General features: G+C 33.2%; 2 protein-coding genes across 3 annotated transcripts in view; one reads left to right on the forward strand and one right to left on the reverse strand.

Moving 5' to 3' along the window:
- On the reverse strand, positions 1–5,631 carry LOC130238447 (cytochrome c oxidase assembly protein COX11, mitochondrial). 2 transcript variants are annotated; one of them, XM_056469472.1, is made up of 5 exons: positions 5,544–5,631; positions 2,222–2,537; positions 1,985–2,140; positions 477–602; positions 1–347 (listed from the first exon to the last, which is right to left on the reverse strand). In XM_056469472.1, exons 2-5 carry the CDS (start codon positions 2,531–2,533, stop codon positions 165–167), a joined length of 777 nt encoding a protein of 258 aa, XP_056325447.1. In that variant the 5' UTR covers positions 2,534–2,537; positions 5,544–5,631; the 3' UTR covers positions 1–164. The 2 variants fall into 2 exon arrangements, with proteins under 2 accessions (XP_056325447.1, XP_056325446.1); XM_056469471.1 differs by having other exon boundaries at positions 2,222–2,580.
- A 3,320-nt stretch (positions 5,632–8,951) lies between these two features.
- stxbp4 (syntaxin binding protein 4) overlaps positions 8,952–16,570 on the forward strand; it is a 66,984-nt gene continuing 59,365 nt past the window's right edge. Inside the window, exons 1-5 of the mRNA XM_056470129.1 lie at positions 8,952–9,049; positions 12,042–12,115; positions 12,226–12,321; positions 12,406–12,475; positions 13,092–13,166. Coding sequence (XP_056326104.1) covers positions 8,988–9,049; positions 12,042–12,115; positions 12,226–12,321; positions 12,406–12,475; positions 13,092–13,166 — 377 coding nt within the window. The 5' untranslated portion in view covers positions 8,952–8,987. The remainder of the gene's footprint in view (positions 9,050–12,041; positions 12,116–12,225; positions 12,322–12,405; positions 12,476–13,091; positions 13,167–16,570) is intronic.

Below are 16,570 nucleotides of genomic sequence, written 5' to 3' on the forward strand. Positions count from 1 at the left end.
TCAGTGGCTTCATAATGGCCTTCATTATGCTTCCATTTTGGTACAATCATTTAAAGACATTGAAGTGACATGTGACAATGTAAGCAATAATCATTTCCAAATGTGTTACATAATACACTTTCGTAAAATAAATTGTAATCAAAAGTCTGTGAAAAAATTTATAATTAACTATACCCTGGGAGGGGTAAATGTTGTCCCTCTTTGGCTTCAAAAAAGGTATAAGAGAGTATAATAGTATCAACTCGCGCCATCCGGGGGTCTTCATCAAACTCTGGGTCGATGTAGAAGAACACAGGCATGTCCACCTCCTCATGTGGGTTTAACCTCTGTTCCTCAAAACAAAAACACTGAAAGAGAAAAGATGCTGTGTATTAGAATTTAATACTATTTAATGAGCTCAGATGGTAGCACGTGGAAAACATTTGTAATCATTATAGAAATGTCAGTATGGATTTATTTAAATGCACCACATGTACCTGTATCTTATTAAAATATTGTCCAGCCTCAAAAGGTACAACATTGTATGTAGAAATGCCTATCACTGGCTTGTCGGTGGGATTCCGTGCTTTATAAAAAGCAAGAGCCGTCTCTCCTGGTACAACCTGAAAACATGTTCAAACAAAGTAAGCATGATGCTTATGTAAAGCTGAATAGAAGTACATTTTGACACCACACAGTCAATGTTTTACATGATAAATTTATATTATTAAAGTATTTAGTATTGGCAGAAAAATAATGTATACTGTATAGCTTTATTGAAATGTAATATTTGCAGATCTTTGTGTTAATAATAATAATAATAATAATAATAATAACAATAATACATTATTTTATAAGGCGCCTTTAAAACTAAATTCTCAAGGTGCTTTACACAAAAAAGGTACAGATTTAAAAACAGTTTGCAGTAACAGTAAAATTGAAACATTCAAAATAAAACATTCAAATATGTAACCATAAAACAAAACAACAATACACATCTCACAAATAGGCGAGTGTAAAGTAGTGTGTTTTCAAGGATGATTTAAACAATCTAAAAGATTCAGCGTGTCTAATAATATAGGGGAGAGAGTTCCAAAACCTCAGAGCTAGGTTAAGAGAAAGCCCGGTGTCCCATCGAGCACAGACAAGTGGAGGGGACTGTGAAAAGGACATTTCTTAGTTCCTTTTTAAGATCCTTTAATAGGTATCCAGTATACATATTATTAATAAATGCATGTGTTTTTTAACCCATATAAATGTGTATTTAATAAATAATGTTTATAAAATTGTTTACAAAAATAGTGACAGATATAGAATGGCTGAGGAGAGGTGTACTCACTAAGAGTTTGGCTATGATATCAATTTGGCATGTTCAATTTACTTCGATTGGGTGTTTTTGGACTGTTGGAAGAAACCGGAGAACCCGGGGAAAACCCACATGAGCACAGAGAGAATGAGTAAACTCCACACAGAAATGTCAACTGGTTTTTATTGGGACTTAAACCGGAGACATTCTTGCTGTGAGGTAACAGTGCTAACCACTTTTGCCACCGTGTTGCCCGTCTGGAAAGGAGAGGGAGTAGAGGTGGATGGGGGGATTCTTCAAGACGAAGATATTGAGATAAGAAAACTCTGGTTATTTATAGCAAGTTAGGAACCATCTAATTAGAGAATCAATTGTGAGCTGATGTGGAACCAGCTGAGAACAATCATAAGCACTTGAACCTCTCGAAATTAGTTTATAAATAAACTTCACTTTAAGAGATGAACATGAATTTGAGCAAGAAAAGGTTTTGCTATTTGAACACACTATTTTGAGAAATGCACTTGCTGTTTTGCAAATTTAAATTCTGATCTGAGAAATGTACCAAAGCGACAGAGAAAAACTGTAAACAAACTTTTTTCCATATTTCAGATGTAATGGAAATATAACTTAATTGTAATTTATTTACACTGAATCAAGATCCCACACAAATGGATCACAAAAGAATAGCTATAATCTTACATAAATCTCTGACTGCTGTGGACGAAAGTTCCATTGTATGCTGGCGTGCGTGTCTGCGTTGAATGTCACTTTAATGATACGATCCCTGACAGGCTTCATAGTTGCCACTTGCTCAGTGTCGTGTCCTGCTACTGCTGCGCCGCCCAACCCTGTAGCCTGAAGAGAGAACCATATTATTGTAATACTACGATTCCACCACAAAAAAAATGTCCTTGAGATTGCCGGTGTCATACCGACCTGACAGTACAGTCTGTAGAGTGGAACAGCAGCATATGACATGCCAATCATTCCCACTCCAGCAGCTGCGATATATGTAAGGATGGTCTTGTTTTTTTTCTTCCAGTCATCTTCCTGGCTCTGATGTTTCCTCTTATGAGTTTTGGCTCCTCGTGACTGGTTGAGGAATCGCTGTGTGGTCCTCCTGAGAAACTGCTGGCTGCTGGACGTGGCTAGTCTTCTGATGGTGCAACAATCAATGCACAATCGAGTGCTAGAAAGTGCTTGTATATAGTGCTTTGCAGTGCACCCACGGAGGAGCGGTGACAGCATAATCCTAGAGAGCAAGTGAAATCCTCTTCAAAACAGGTGCGTTTCACCTAAAGCCAACAATATAAATTATATTACACAGACTGTGTGATCAGTTCATAACCAGAGTGAAGAAGGTCTAGTAAATGATATATGATAAAAATAAGAAGTTGTAAAATTGCAGAATGTCCAAATAAAGATAAATAAATCTCCAAATAATTTAGAAGACGGGATTTAATGCATTAATTGACAAGATTTTTTTAAAAGAGCAGAACAAATAAGCAATAAACATAGCAGTAGCAATTAACAAAAACTGAAGCTACGGTCACACTGGGCTTTGTGTGTGCGAAATTCTGTCGTGTGGCACTGCGAAAAGGGGCGGGATTAAATAAAATGATTATACATTTAAAAAAGCGAGCGATTACTCCATGTTTTAAATTTCTGCCCAGAGAGGTCATGTTTTGATCCCCGATTGGTCTCACGCAGTCAAGTTATGCGATTTTGCAGGTCAGTTCACCAAGCTTGAACTTTGCACTGCAGCAACTTGCGAAACTTGACGCATGACCCTGCGTTTCCGGTCTGACGCATACGCGTGCGTATGAATGGAAGTCTATAAGAGGAAAGGCCCAGTGTGACCGCAGCTTTAGGCATGGGATGATAACTGTTTAAGGTTTACCATAGTTTGGAAAAGTCAAGGTTTTAAAACACCCAAACTTGTTATACCACTCCTACAGTATATGCAAGTTATTTTTTTATTTACATGATTTTTACGACTATTTTATTTCGTTTTCAATAGTATCTCTGAAAAGGACCCTCAACATCAAAAGCTACTGTTCCAAAATATTTGAGATGTTTCTTAAAATAAAATATAGTGTTTAATGGGGAAAAATGTTGATGTTTTTTTTACCCAGCCATTTAAAAACAACGTATTTTAGAGCAGTAATTACAATACCATGACATTTTTATCCAAGGTTATCATACCGTCAGAATCTTATACCAGTCTATGCATGTAGATAGATAGATAGATAGATAGATAGATAGATAGATAGATAGATAGATAGATAGATAGATAGATAGATAGATAGATAGATAGATAGATAGATAGATAGATAGATAGATAGATAGATAGATGCATGGACTGGTATAAGATTCTGATGATACAATAACATTGGATAAAAACATATATATTAGGGCTGCACAATATTGGAAAAATCCAATTTTGGATTCTGATAATGCAATTGTTACAACCGGCTCAAAATTGTAACATTAAAGAGACAATACAAACCAAAAATAAAAATTAACAAAAGTATTTAAAGCAATCAAAGTCAGGATACTGTAAATGTAAATCAGTAGTGAAAAGCATGTGCATGAAAGTAAACTGAGCTCATGATTCAAAACAAACTAAAATAAAGCCAAAACACCAGGCTGGGCGGTCTGGCTAACAGAGTTCTCTTCTCGTTTTAAATGTTGGACTCTTTATAGGCACCACATAATGGGTCTCAAGTGAGATGACCCACCCATAAATCAGCAATCATGCAGTCTCTGCAAATCACAAATAAGAACCACAACAAACAGATTCCACACGCGACCTAAAGGCAATATTTTACTTTCTTGCAATAAATATTGCTTAATAATTACAGTTTCACATGACAGTTTAAATAGCTCTATTTGATGGTTTTCTGGAGAGTCTAACAGCATTCAGGTACAGAAATTGAATAATCACAATGCAAAAAATGTGCTTGTTTCTTGTCTAAATATCTAAACATTTTTGTAGGTCAAGAACAAATATTATTTTGCCAGTGGGGCAAGTGAAATATTTTTGCCTTGAAATGTAGATATTTGGACAATTTTTCTCTTTTGTTGCATAAATAATATGAATTATTAAAAACAATTAATCTTTGGTACACCTCCAAACATACTTTTTTTCCTACATAAACTCTCTTGAAATGCTCAGTCAAAGGCCTTAAAAACACATGCAAATGACTTTAATTCTATTAACTTAGCAGTGTCAAAAATAAATAAGATGTTTTCTGTTGCTCAGCTATAAATCAGACTAAACATTGCATATCTTGCGATGTGACTATTGCCGATGCGCACATTGCAGTATCAATGTGGAAACGATAAATTGTGCAGCCCTGATATACACACACACTTATATATATATATATATATATATATATATATATATATATATATATATATATATATATATTCATATATATATATATATATATATATATATATATATATATATATATATATATATATATATATATATATATATATATATTCATATATATATATATATATATATATATATATATATATATTCATATATATATATATATATACACACACACACACATGCCTAGATATATATATTTCATGTTATATCTACATATGAATATATAACTGTTAACATAGCTCTGCCTTAGAAATGGTGAATAAAGTTCGATTTTTTAAATAGCTTTTTTTATCTATAATTCAAATGCAGAGGAAATATAAAACACTCAACTGTAAATTTAAGATATTTTTGCAACGCCTTAGTATTACATGGAGTAAAATAAAGAATGAATAAAGAATAATTTTCAGATGTTTCTGAAGGTTCAGAAAAGATTAAACACTGCAGGAATGGCCAATTCAGCTTTGCATTTTGTACTCAAAAAAAACTTTACTTCCTTATTTTCAATCAAATAAATACAGACTTGACGAAAAACTGACCCCAAACTTTTTAATTGTAGTATGTAAAGATAAACTTACAGCATTATAAAGCAAGATGCAAAAATTTACAGCATAATATTACTTTATTTGTTACTACGTTAATCGACAAACATAAAGCTGTATTTAATTATTTAAATAAGCAAATAAATAAACATGAAAGAGTTACAGTACAGCTTTAATCAATGACAAAAAATGAAAATGCTAATAGGCTCATTCATTCTGTTAACAAGTCATCGACATTGCTTAGTATTTTTACGGTGAGCTAGTCAAACTTCAATTAATATGACTTCCCAAACAGATGATGTAGACTTACCTGACTCAAAGTATGCGATTATGTCCATATACTGTCACCCTTCAACAGCATGTTACAAAACATCAACGCTAACCTTTTGGTGCAACAGACTTGTCTTCCCCGGATACAAAAAGCCACTACTGCTACAGTTCCGGCTGGTTCTGCATGAACGGGCCTAGTTTGAGGTACAGTACGTGCTCGTTGATGAGTGAAAATATGATTATCACAAAACATATAATATGCATTTAATATTATTAATCTGTCTTAAGGTCTTACTTGAGTTATTAATTATGACGTTCAAGAAGCGGCTTAATCGATATTTAAATCCAAAACTTTCCTCAATATTCTCACAGCAAAATAGACATGTAGGTTACAGGACTGATTTCAAAAGTTAGATTATACAATTATATATTTATAATAGGTATATAATACGAATGTGCGGGTGTACATGTATTTTTTTTTTTTTTTTTTTTTTTTTTTTTGCGGGTGTACATGTATTTTTTTTTTTTATTAAAGAACAGCAAATATACGATTCAAACATGACATCCAAAATTACAAACGTAACCAACAACACGCGGGTGTACATGTATTTTTTAGGTCTGCGCAGACTCGTGACGTAGTTCCGCCTTGAAGTAATAGGGCCCGCTTAGTTCCTTTTTGTCGGCCATTGTTGTGAAGTTGGGAGAAAATGTTCAGAAAAAAGTGTGTTTATAAAAGATTTCAGAGACAGTTAGTAACTGGCGCTGTGCCAGTGCGTTTGCCTGGAATGATTATGCAGTTAAAGCATCGCGGTCCAGTGTGTGGGAGAGGAGAGAGAGGCCTGCTGAAGTGGTTTCCGTCGAACCCACACCCATGGATGTTACGATGGATCATGATTACTGTAGCATTCCGCAGCATGTGCTAAAATAGAAGAACTTTCTAATGAAGTGGATGAGCTGAAAAAACAGCTACAAGAATTACACGTTCAGTGTGATTTTGGATTGGAACGGTTTGCTGGCTCAGATGAGGACATCAGGATTTACACATGGTAAGTCTAAAGATTGGAAGAATTTTAGGATTAGATGTGATTATATATACAAATTTTTAGATACACGTGCCTGCATTACTAGCACGGAAACATGTAAACAATTTGTAAATGTAGTAACACTTCTGCTTATAGGTTCCCCACCTCCCGTCACCTGATGTCATTCTGGTGGCTAATCGAGCCATCCATTCACAAAATCATTCGTGTGTCCAGGGCTAAATCTGCTGCTAGAAAGCATGAAGACGTCATGGATATACTGCCACCATCAGAGGTAGGTTATGTGCACACAGTAAGCATGACTGTACACACACATACATGCATACACACGCACACACACACACACACACACACACATATATATATATATATATATATATATATATATATATATACACACATACACACACATCTATATGTACACGTTTATATACGCATATAAAGCTGATTTTGACTTCAATATGTTCTTATACAAACTTACCTTTCACGCATGTTTTACCTCTCCAGAGTCAGCTGCTGCAGCCAATTGATAAGTTTTTTCTTTTCCTTGTCTACCTGTCTGTTGGATTAAAGGAGAGAGACCTGGCACACCGTTTCCACATGCATCCTTCCACAGTGAGCAGAATAATTGCGATATTTTATTTTATTTATTTATTTATTTATTTTTTCAGCTTGCTGTATTATTGATAACAGGAAAACAATTATTAATGATCGAGCACCAATATCATAATTAGAATTAACTTTCTAAAGGATATTTGTGATAGCAGTAAAATTGAAAATTTCATTCCATTTCTAAAACTTCAACAGCATGTTGAGTTTGTTTATGACCAGTAAAATCAATTAAAATGTATTATTTTAATTAATTAAGGTAAATATATAAGTATTGTTTCATCTGGTTATGAATTTAAATGACTGAGGTCAATCAGTAAAGGTAAAAATTCAAAACTTTCAGCTAAATATATAAAAATAAAAATAGTATTGATAAAACAATTATCCCCTATCTAGCAGTAATCATAATCAATAATCTATATTAATACAATATATATCAGAGTGGTCTCAAATGTGATTAAGACAAAGCACCTCCTCCTGGTCACTATAGCTAAACACCACTATTTAAGCTCACTTGCGCTTTGGTGGCATTCGAGGAGGATTAAGGTTCCAAAAGGGTTAAAAGATTATATTATTTAAAAAAAAAAGAAAAAGATTTATTTCAACTGTAGCTTATGTGTAATTGCTGCTTGTAGTCATTATGTTCTTAAAGGCACAGTTTCCCCCAAAAAAGAAATTGTACTCACTATTTAATCCTCCTCAAGTGTTTTATACCTTTTATATTCATAAATGCATAAATACTCGTATTGAATTTGTCTAAAATATGAGCTAAATATAAAGTTTTAAAGGGACAGTTTATTAAAAAATTATGATTATTTCTTTCTCAGAACTGTTTACTCACACTTCATTGTTCCTAAACAGTTTGAGTTGAACACAACATAAGATATTTTGATGAAAGCTGAAAACTATTGACATTCATAGTAGAAAAAACAAATACTATAGAAGTGAATGGTTACAGGTTTCCTGCTTTAGTCAAAATATTTTCCCTTGTGTTCAACAGAAAAAAGAAACTCAAATAGTTTAGGAATGTGAGTAAATGATCATGACAATTTTTTTTTTTTTTAAATAAACTATCCCTTTAAAACTTTCTATTTAGCTAAAATTTAGACAAGGTCTTCTTTACGAGTCTTGTATTTATGCATACAAAGCTAACACATGCTTTAAATTCAGTTTTAAATATACTTTTCTTGATCAAAAGTGAGCAAAAATGGCAAAAGTACTCATGTTTAAATCGACTCTTTTAAAAGTTAAAGTACTGACTACACTTTTGTACTCAAGTGTACACTGGTTATTTGATTTTGTTTTTTTTCCATACAATTTTATAGACATTTTATTTCACTGGAAAAGTCTCTAGAGCTGTTAATATATTTATTCTATTAAAAAAATATCCCTTTAAAACTTTCTATTTAGCTCATATTTTTGATATAAGTCTTGCATTTCGGCATACCAAGCTAACGCATGCTTCTTTATTCTCTTATCCCTTTAAATAGATTTGACCCTGACAAGATTCAGCATCCCTACATCAAAATCATGCCGTCAGACTCGCGTCCCCTTGTTCCACATCACGCCGCGGTGTCAAGTTTTGAGCTTTCCTGCCTCCGGAGAGACAGAATCCTCATCAGCTGTGACAGCGCAGAGAGAGGTGAGGCAAACCATGTGACTGCGGGGTATCAGGAGAGATTAGTGAATAGGTAGGAGTGTGTCTGTTACTGTCTGGCTAGATTGCTGTCTCTCGGTCATCGAGACTGACCTGATTTGAACCACTGTTTTTTCCCCACCCAACCTAGTGATATCGTCGACTTCACTGTAGCTCATCAGTCGCTTGCGAACCTGCGATGGCACTGCTTCCACAATCCGTGGAGGCAGAACACTTTGACGGTCTTTCACTCCTCTACTGGTAGGAAATGCCATTTATCTGCTTGTTTTCTGTGACTGTAGATTAAGCAAATGCTAATGCTCACTTGTATCCTTATTTATGTTTCTGCTTGTACAGCTTACATTTCAGCACATGCTAATATTCTGTTTACATATAATACATGCATGTGTACAGTATGTCCATATAAGATTGCTTTCAGTGAGCTGCTCATTAACATCACCGCCATGTATTTTACATTCTTTAAGAACTTGTCGTTTTTGAGTTCATTATCATCGTTGTGTGTCAGGATGTGGAAACTTAGAGCAAGGCAAATAGGATGCACCCTAGAGAGGATGGTTTGGCTGCAGTCACTTGAGTGCATATCCTTACATGGCTTGAGCAAGGTAAGACAGATTAGGTAGAATTAAGTGATCAGTTTAATGCTGGATCTTTTGTAACACAATCTCACACGCTCTATCTGAGGGTGACTCGTTAACAGCACAAATCCTTTCGTGCTTCATAATTGCATGTATAAGCAGAAAAAGGCACGCATGGGTGTTTTGAGATGTAAATAAACATGCCAGATCTGCCTGCTGCAGCAAAGGGGAAGATTATTGTTATCCTCAATCTAGTTCTTATTCTTCTTGTTGTTTTTAATGTGGCAGAGATTAAAGGGCATTGTTTACAGTCTAGGAGAGGACATAACAAAGAACACTAATTGCCGAGATGGGAATCAGGTTAAATACATCGCTAGTTAGAAGTGTAAGCATTTGTCCTTTTCATCCTGTTCGGCTCACGCTGACCGCCACATGAACTCAACCAAACGAAAACAGCACTTTGGTTTTGAGATTAGAAATCCTGAAGGTGAAACACCATCTGTTTCAGGAGCACAGTTATGTATTTGGCTAATGTTTGCTGTTTATGACTTTGGCACGTTTTAACAACTTTAGCATAAGCATTGCGCTGGAAAGAGGAATATTTATGAATAAAATATGGGCTTTTTTTGCAGAAAATGGAAGAACATAGCAAACATTTTCATTTGTTTTGGTTGAAAGAATATTGATTTCTGAGGTTGGTATTGTGCTCTAAAATGTATCTAAACATCTGAAAACGAGACAACTTTTTTACCAACTGTTATTTTGTGCACTAAATGACAACTTTTAGATTTTCAATTTAGAATAACACAGAATAAAGCATTTCTTTTACTCAAACCCATGCTAATTAATTGGAAATCCAGAGAAACTATAATCATTTTCAAATGGTCTCCTAATTGTCTTTAATATTATTAATTTCTCCCTCTTTAAAAATATTTAAAATGTTTTAAATTTGGAAGAATACAGAATAAAGTATACTCAATCCCATGCTTATAAATCGTAAATTAAAAAAACTGATCTTTTTTCAAATGGTCTCTTAATTATGCTTAATATTATTCATTTGTTGCTCTTTAAAATACCTTTGTTATGCTACAATCTGATTGGAAAACATAAACCTACATTTTAACCATTCCTTTTATTACTGATTTTTATTTTCTGATTTATTGATTATATTTATCAATGTAATAGTACGTTATCTTATGTTTAGGGCCTCAGTGACTACCATATGAATAAATGCAATACATTTTCTCATGTTTAGATTCTTAAAATGTTATAACGCACGCTCATTTCAGCTGTATTCTGTGATTTGTTTTGTTTTATTTTTGTGCAGTGTGTTTTTGCAGGGGTCAGACTGTCTTCTGAATAGCAATTGCCTTTTCAATAAATCTTAAGTGAAAAAATATTTGTCAGATTTGAAACCTCTAATTAAAAAATGTAGAATAAATATTAGTGCGAATGAATAAAAGAATGAATAGTTCTAAAGCATTTATTAATCATAATGTTAATTTTAACATTTACTAATATATTACTAACATAAAAAGTTGTATCAGTTAATATTTAATACATCAGAACAATTATTTAAACTAACATTAAAATGATTTTGTTAATACTAGTAAATCCGTTAACTGATGCTAACCAATGGAGCTTTATTGAAAAGAGTTACCACCGTTTTTACACATAGTGATGCACAAAAAAGAAAATGATACTTAATAATATTTGAATGAAAAGACAACATAAATACAATGAAAATATTGAATGATGTTTGTCTCATAAATAGGAACAATTTCATAGTTTTATTAGCATCTCACTTGATGTCCTAGTTTCAAGTAAAGCATCGTATTTGTTTGCTTTGGTCTGTTATGGGGATTAAATACAATGGAGATTAGACTGCATATATGCCCTCTTTATATAAAGGAATTATCATTAGGTGCTTTAGTTGTTTACCTACGGTTTATTTACCTACATTTTGTGATTTTTAATATACAAGCATAGTAACCTACTTTCTGAATAAGCTTTTTCTCTTCTCTATTTTGCATTATGATAAATCATTGATTCAACTACTATTGTTTACCGTAATTTCTTTTACATTTTTAAAGCCAATATTGGATTCACTCACTCTCTTTTCTTTGGCTTAGTCCCTGTTTTATCAGGGGTTGCCACAGGGGAATGAGCCGCCAATTACTCTGCCATATGTTTTGCGGCGAATGCCCTTCCAGCCGCATTGAATTCATACATTCATGTTTCTATATTCTATAAGTGGTTTGACCTACTGAATGATTATAGTAAATACCTTTTACATCAATTTAAAACACCGAGGTGCAATTTTACATGCAAATTTATTATTATTTTTTAGAATTCTTTACTTTATTCCTCCTAAATAAATGTCTTTTTGGTTCTGCAGCACTTACCATTATCCTCTGTTGTAATAAATCTCTCAATATGCATCCATTTTGGAGGAACAAAAAAGATGAGCAATGATTATATTCTTTCCTCTGGGATTTAATAATTCATGCATCAGAGGGTCAACCGCATTATTACTATCCATTCGATAATCTGTGTTTTTAAAAAAACAGTCTGGAACATTCGTTTGAAAATCTTGTTTCCATTTATGATAATATCTTGTACCGATACGTAAAAGAATTTCTTTTCTTTTTTTTCAGGACAATAATGGGACCCCATGGCATCAACCGTGCTGTGGAAAGACTAGAGTTTACAGACTGTAAAAAAGGACTTGGTGAGTTTATAATAATATTTTCTAGAATATCCATTGCTTTGAGGCATTTCGGTGCACAGTTTGTCCTGTCATACCCATTAATCCAAAAAACCTTGTTCTCAATTTGATAGGCGTGAAGATTATTGGGGGCTACAGGGGACAGAGCGGTGAAGAGTTCGGCATTTTCATTAAACGGGTTTTGCCAGGTGGCGTCGCGGCACAGGACGGTATGTTCTTTCTCCCAAAATCTCTAGTGAATATGTCTATTCAGATTCTGGGGTTGATGGATGGTGTCCCTTTCTGTCTTTCAGGGCGTATCAGACCAGGGGACCTCATTTTAGATGTCAACAACATGAATTTACGGGGTGTTACGAATGAAAAGTAATGTATTTTGGATTGTTTACTATGAGCATAAATTACAACATGCCTGAAGTATATTAAAATAACTGAATTGAACTGAGAAATACAGTTGAAGTCAAGAATTATAAGCCCTCCTAAATTTTTAGCACCCCAACCCCCCCCCCCCCCCCCCCCCCCCCCTGTGAATGTTTCCCCTATTTCTGTTTAATGGAAAGAACTTTAAAAAAACATTTTTTAAACATAATAGCTTTAGTAACTAATTTCTCATAATTGATTTCTTTAATCTTTGCCATGATGACAGTACATAATATTTTTTATTATAGATATTTTTCAAGATATGCTTAATGCTTAAAGTGCTGTTTAAAGGCTTAACTAGGTTAATTCGGTTAATTCATCAAATTAGTGTAATTAGGCAAAACATTGTATAACTGTGGTATGTTTTGTAGACAATTGAAAACGATATTGCTTAAAAGAGATAATAATATTGACCTAAAAATGGTTTAAAAAAATTTAATTGCTTTTATTTTAGCCGAAATAAAATTAATAAGACTTTCTCCAGAAGAAAAATAGGAAATACTGTGAAAAGTTCCTTGCTCTGAAATATTTAACTTCAACTGTATATGTGATGTTTTACTAGGGCAGTGGAGGTTCTTCGAATGGCATCTTCTACAAATCACATGTCTTTACTGATAGTACGTGACGACGCTTCCAGGTAAGATGATTAATAAAAATTGTGATATTTTATCCTAATTATGTATGACTTTGGACCCCAAAACCCGACTTAAAGGAATACTCTTCTTTTTTGGAAATTGGCTCATTTTAGTTAGTGATTAAGTCAGTTAAGTTTTACCATTTTTAAATCCATTCAGCAAAGCAGTTTTTAGCTTAGCATAGCATAGATCATTGAATCGGACTAGACCATTAGCATCTTTCTCAAACATGTCAAAAAAGTAGTTTGATAATTTTCCTATTTTAAGCCTGACTCTTCTGTGGTTACATCATAAAACATCACTGATGGGAAATAAAAAGTTGCTATTTTCCAGGTCAGTATAGATAGAAACTCATTATGGCATTATAATCAATAACAATGAAAGCTATGAAATTATGAGCCAATTTCCAAAAAAAAGTGGAATGTTCCTTCAAGTTGCTCAGGTATATTTTAATATAATTAATTTTATTTCAATATAGTTAATTATAATAGATTGTATGGTTTGAAATGATCTTTTTTTAATGCCAAAAATCATTGGGATATCAAATAGAGATCATGTTCCATGTATCAAAACAACATTTTTGTTTAGTAACTAAGCGCTTAATTTGGACAACTTTAAAGGAAAGTTTCTCAATATTTACTTTTTAAAAAATATTAAAATGGTTGTATCGCAAACAAATATTGTTCTACTCTAACAAAGTATACAATCTCAGTTTTAAAACTTTTACACTTATGACTGGTTTTGTGGTCCAGGGTCATGAATGGAGAAAAGAAATAACACTTGCCAAGTACAGAATGTGCTCTGCTGGACATCATATACGTAATCCTGTAAATGGATGAGTACACACGACACACGAGCGTCTTGATTTTTTTTACATCTAAGAATAGTCTTAATGCACTTAAGAACATTATAGTCTTTAGCACTTCATTAAGAATTTTGGCACTTGTTAAATGAGAACTGTGTTTCCCAGCATGGTGCTGGGTTGCGGCTGGAAGGGCCTCCACTGCATGAAACATATGCCAGAGTAGTTAGTGGTTCATTCCACTGTAAAGGATATAACAAGAAAATACTATTTAGATGTTTGCATCTGGTACTGTAGGTTTGGACCTGAAGAATCTTTATAAAACTTTTATAAAACAAAAAAAAAAATTTATTGAATGAAAAGAGAAAAAGAAATTGTGTTTTATCATATTTGTTACTGGATTTACTCATTTTTGATTGATCAAAAACATGACAGTTAATCACACCAAAACTGGATCAATTTTTAAAGAAATGAAACTTTTATAAGATATTAAGTTTGTACTGCTCAATTCCCCTTACTGTAAAACACATTTTACCTGACTTTGCTTTTTGCTTTATTTATAGAGCATATTTAAAAACAACAGATGTTGACCAAAGTGCTTTACAAAACAACTAGCATACAATACTTGTGTGCGTGTGTGGGTGTGTGTGTTTGTGTGTGTGTGTGTATATGTATATATATACACACACACACACACACACACACACACACACACACACACACACACGCACACACACACACACACACACACACACACACACACACACACACACACATTTGAAGTCAGAATTATTAGACACTGTTTATTTTTTCCCCAATTTCTATTTAATGGAGAGAAGATTTTTTTCAACAATCTTTGCCATGATGACAGTAAAAAATATTTTACTAGATATTTTTAAAAACACTTCTATACAGCTTAAAGTGACATTTAAAGGCTTAACTAGGTTAATTAGGTTAAATAGGCAGGTTACGGGTAATTAGGCAAGTTAATGCAAGTAATGGTTTGTTCTGTAGACAATCGAAAAAAAAATTAGCTTAAAGGGCTAATAATTGTGTCCTGAAAATGGTGTTTAAAAAATTAAAAACTGCTTTTATTCCAGCCGAAATGAAAAAAAATAAGACTTTCTCCAGAAGAAAAAATATTATCAGACATGCTGTGAAAATTTCCTTGTCCTGTCAAACATAATATGGGAAATATACAAAAAAGGAAAAAAAAATCAAAGGGGGACTAATAATTCTGACTTTAACTATATGTGTATGTATATGTGTGTGTGTGTGTGTATATATATACAGACAAGACATGTAAAACAAATTAAAATGAATTATTTACAATTAAAACAAGAGGTGATTTTTTTTTTTTTTATTGTATTTTTTTTAAAATGAGACTTAAAAGCACCAAAGGAAGAGCATGACCTGATATGTAAAGGAAGACCAATCCACAGACGAGGGGCTGTGACAGAAAAAGCCCAATCTCCTTTTGAAATTGATTGACTGTCCTGCTTTTAATGATTCCAGAAGGCTTTTTTATGAAATTAATTCTCTTGAGGACATTTTTGACGAAGTGACACCTGGGAAAATTGTAGAATTTTTATCCTGTATTGACACTAAAAATCTTTTTTAATTAATGTATTCATTTGTTTGTTGTTTTTAATTGTATATTTATTATTGAAATGTTCTTACCGTGAAAATAGCCTTGGTTGTAGGCAATAAATAAAAATCCATTACATTATAAGCAGCATATATTAAAACACATTACATTATAATTAACGTAAACAAATAAATTAAAATTTGTAAGAATTTTAATTTAGATTTATAGCTGCTCAAAAACTGTATGACCTACATATTTCAAACAAACACCAGAGCCTAATAAATATTACTCTACTATTAATTAATTTTACTTACATATACATTCACTTTCAAATGAAAAAGCTGATCAATGTTTCATGATGCAGTGGTTTTTCAAAAGATGTACAAATTATGTTTATCAAAAAACAATAACAAAACAACAACAACCAAAGAATGTGAGATATCATAAAAAGACTATATTTTATAAAACAAATTTGACATCAATATATTTTCCAAAATTCCAGAACATGAAAGATGAATTTAGCTGCTTGCTTTGTTTTTTCAATTGTTCTTTTCTTAATGTCTTTGTTTTCTTTATCTGTTTTAGTTGAAGTCATTTTAAGAGAATTGAGCTATAGCCAATGCTCAATGCTAAATCATTTTTGGAGGTCACATGCTGAGATTGTTTTGTTTGGTCACTGTCTGCTTAGCCACAGGTCTCGGATTTGGGCAGTTGTCAAGTTCTTTCTGTCTGTCTCTGTTTAAATAGAGCTGGCATTTTGCTAGTCTCAGTGACTTCCTGATGAGCACTTTTGTACTCCGGCTGAACAGCTGTTGACGTATTTGGGCCGCATGTCTGTCATACGCGCCCTGAGCTGAACCAGCTGAGGTCAGGATTTAAGCTGTAACGGTGTAAAAGGATTACACTCGTAATTAATGGGCAATCAATCACCTCAAACTGCGTCGGGATTCTGAGAATATGATGTCAAAAATGTCCACTGCTTAGATCACATTTCTAATTTGGAAAGGCTCCAGCTC

Source organism: Danio aesculapii, chromosome 12 (assembly GCF_903798145.1).
Source record: "Danio aesculapii chromosome 12, fDanAes4.1, whole genome shotgun sequence".
NCBI lineage: Eukaryota > Metazoa > Chordata > Actinopteri > Cypriniformes > Danionidae > Danio > Danio aesculapii.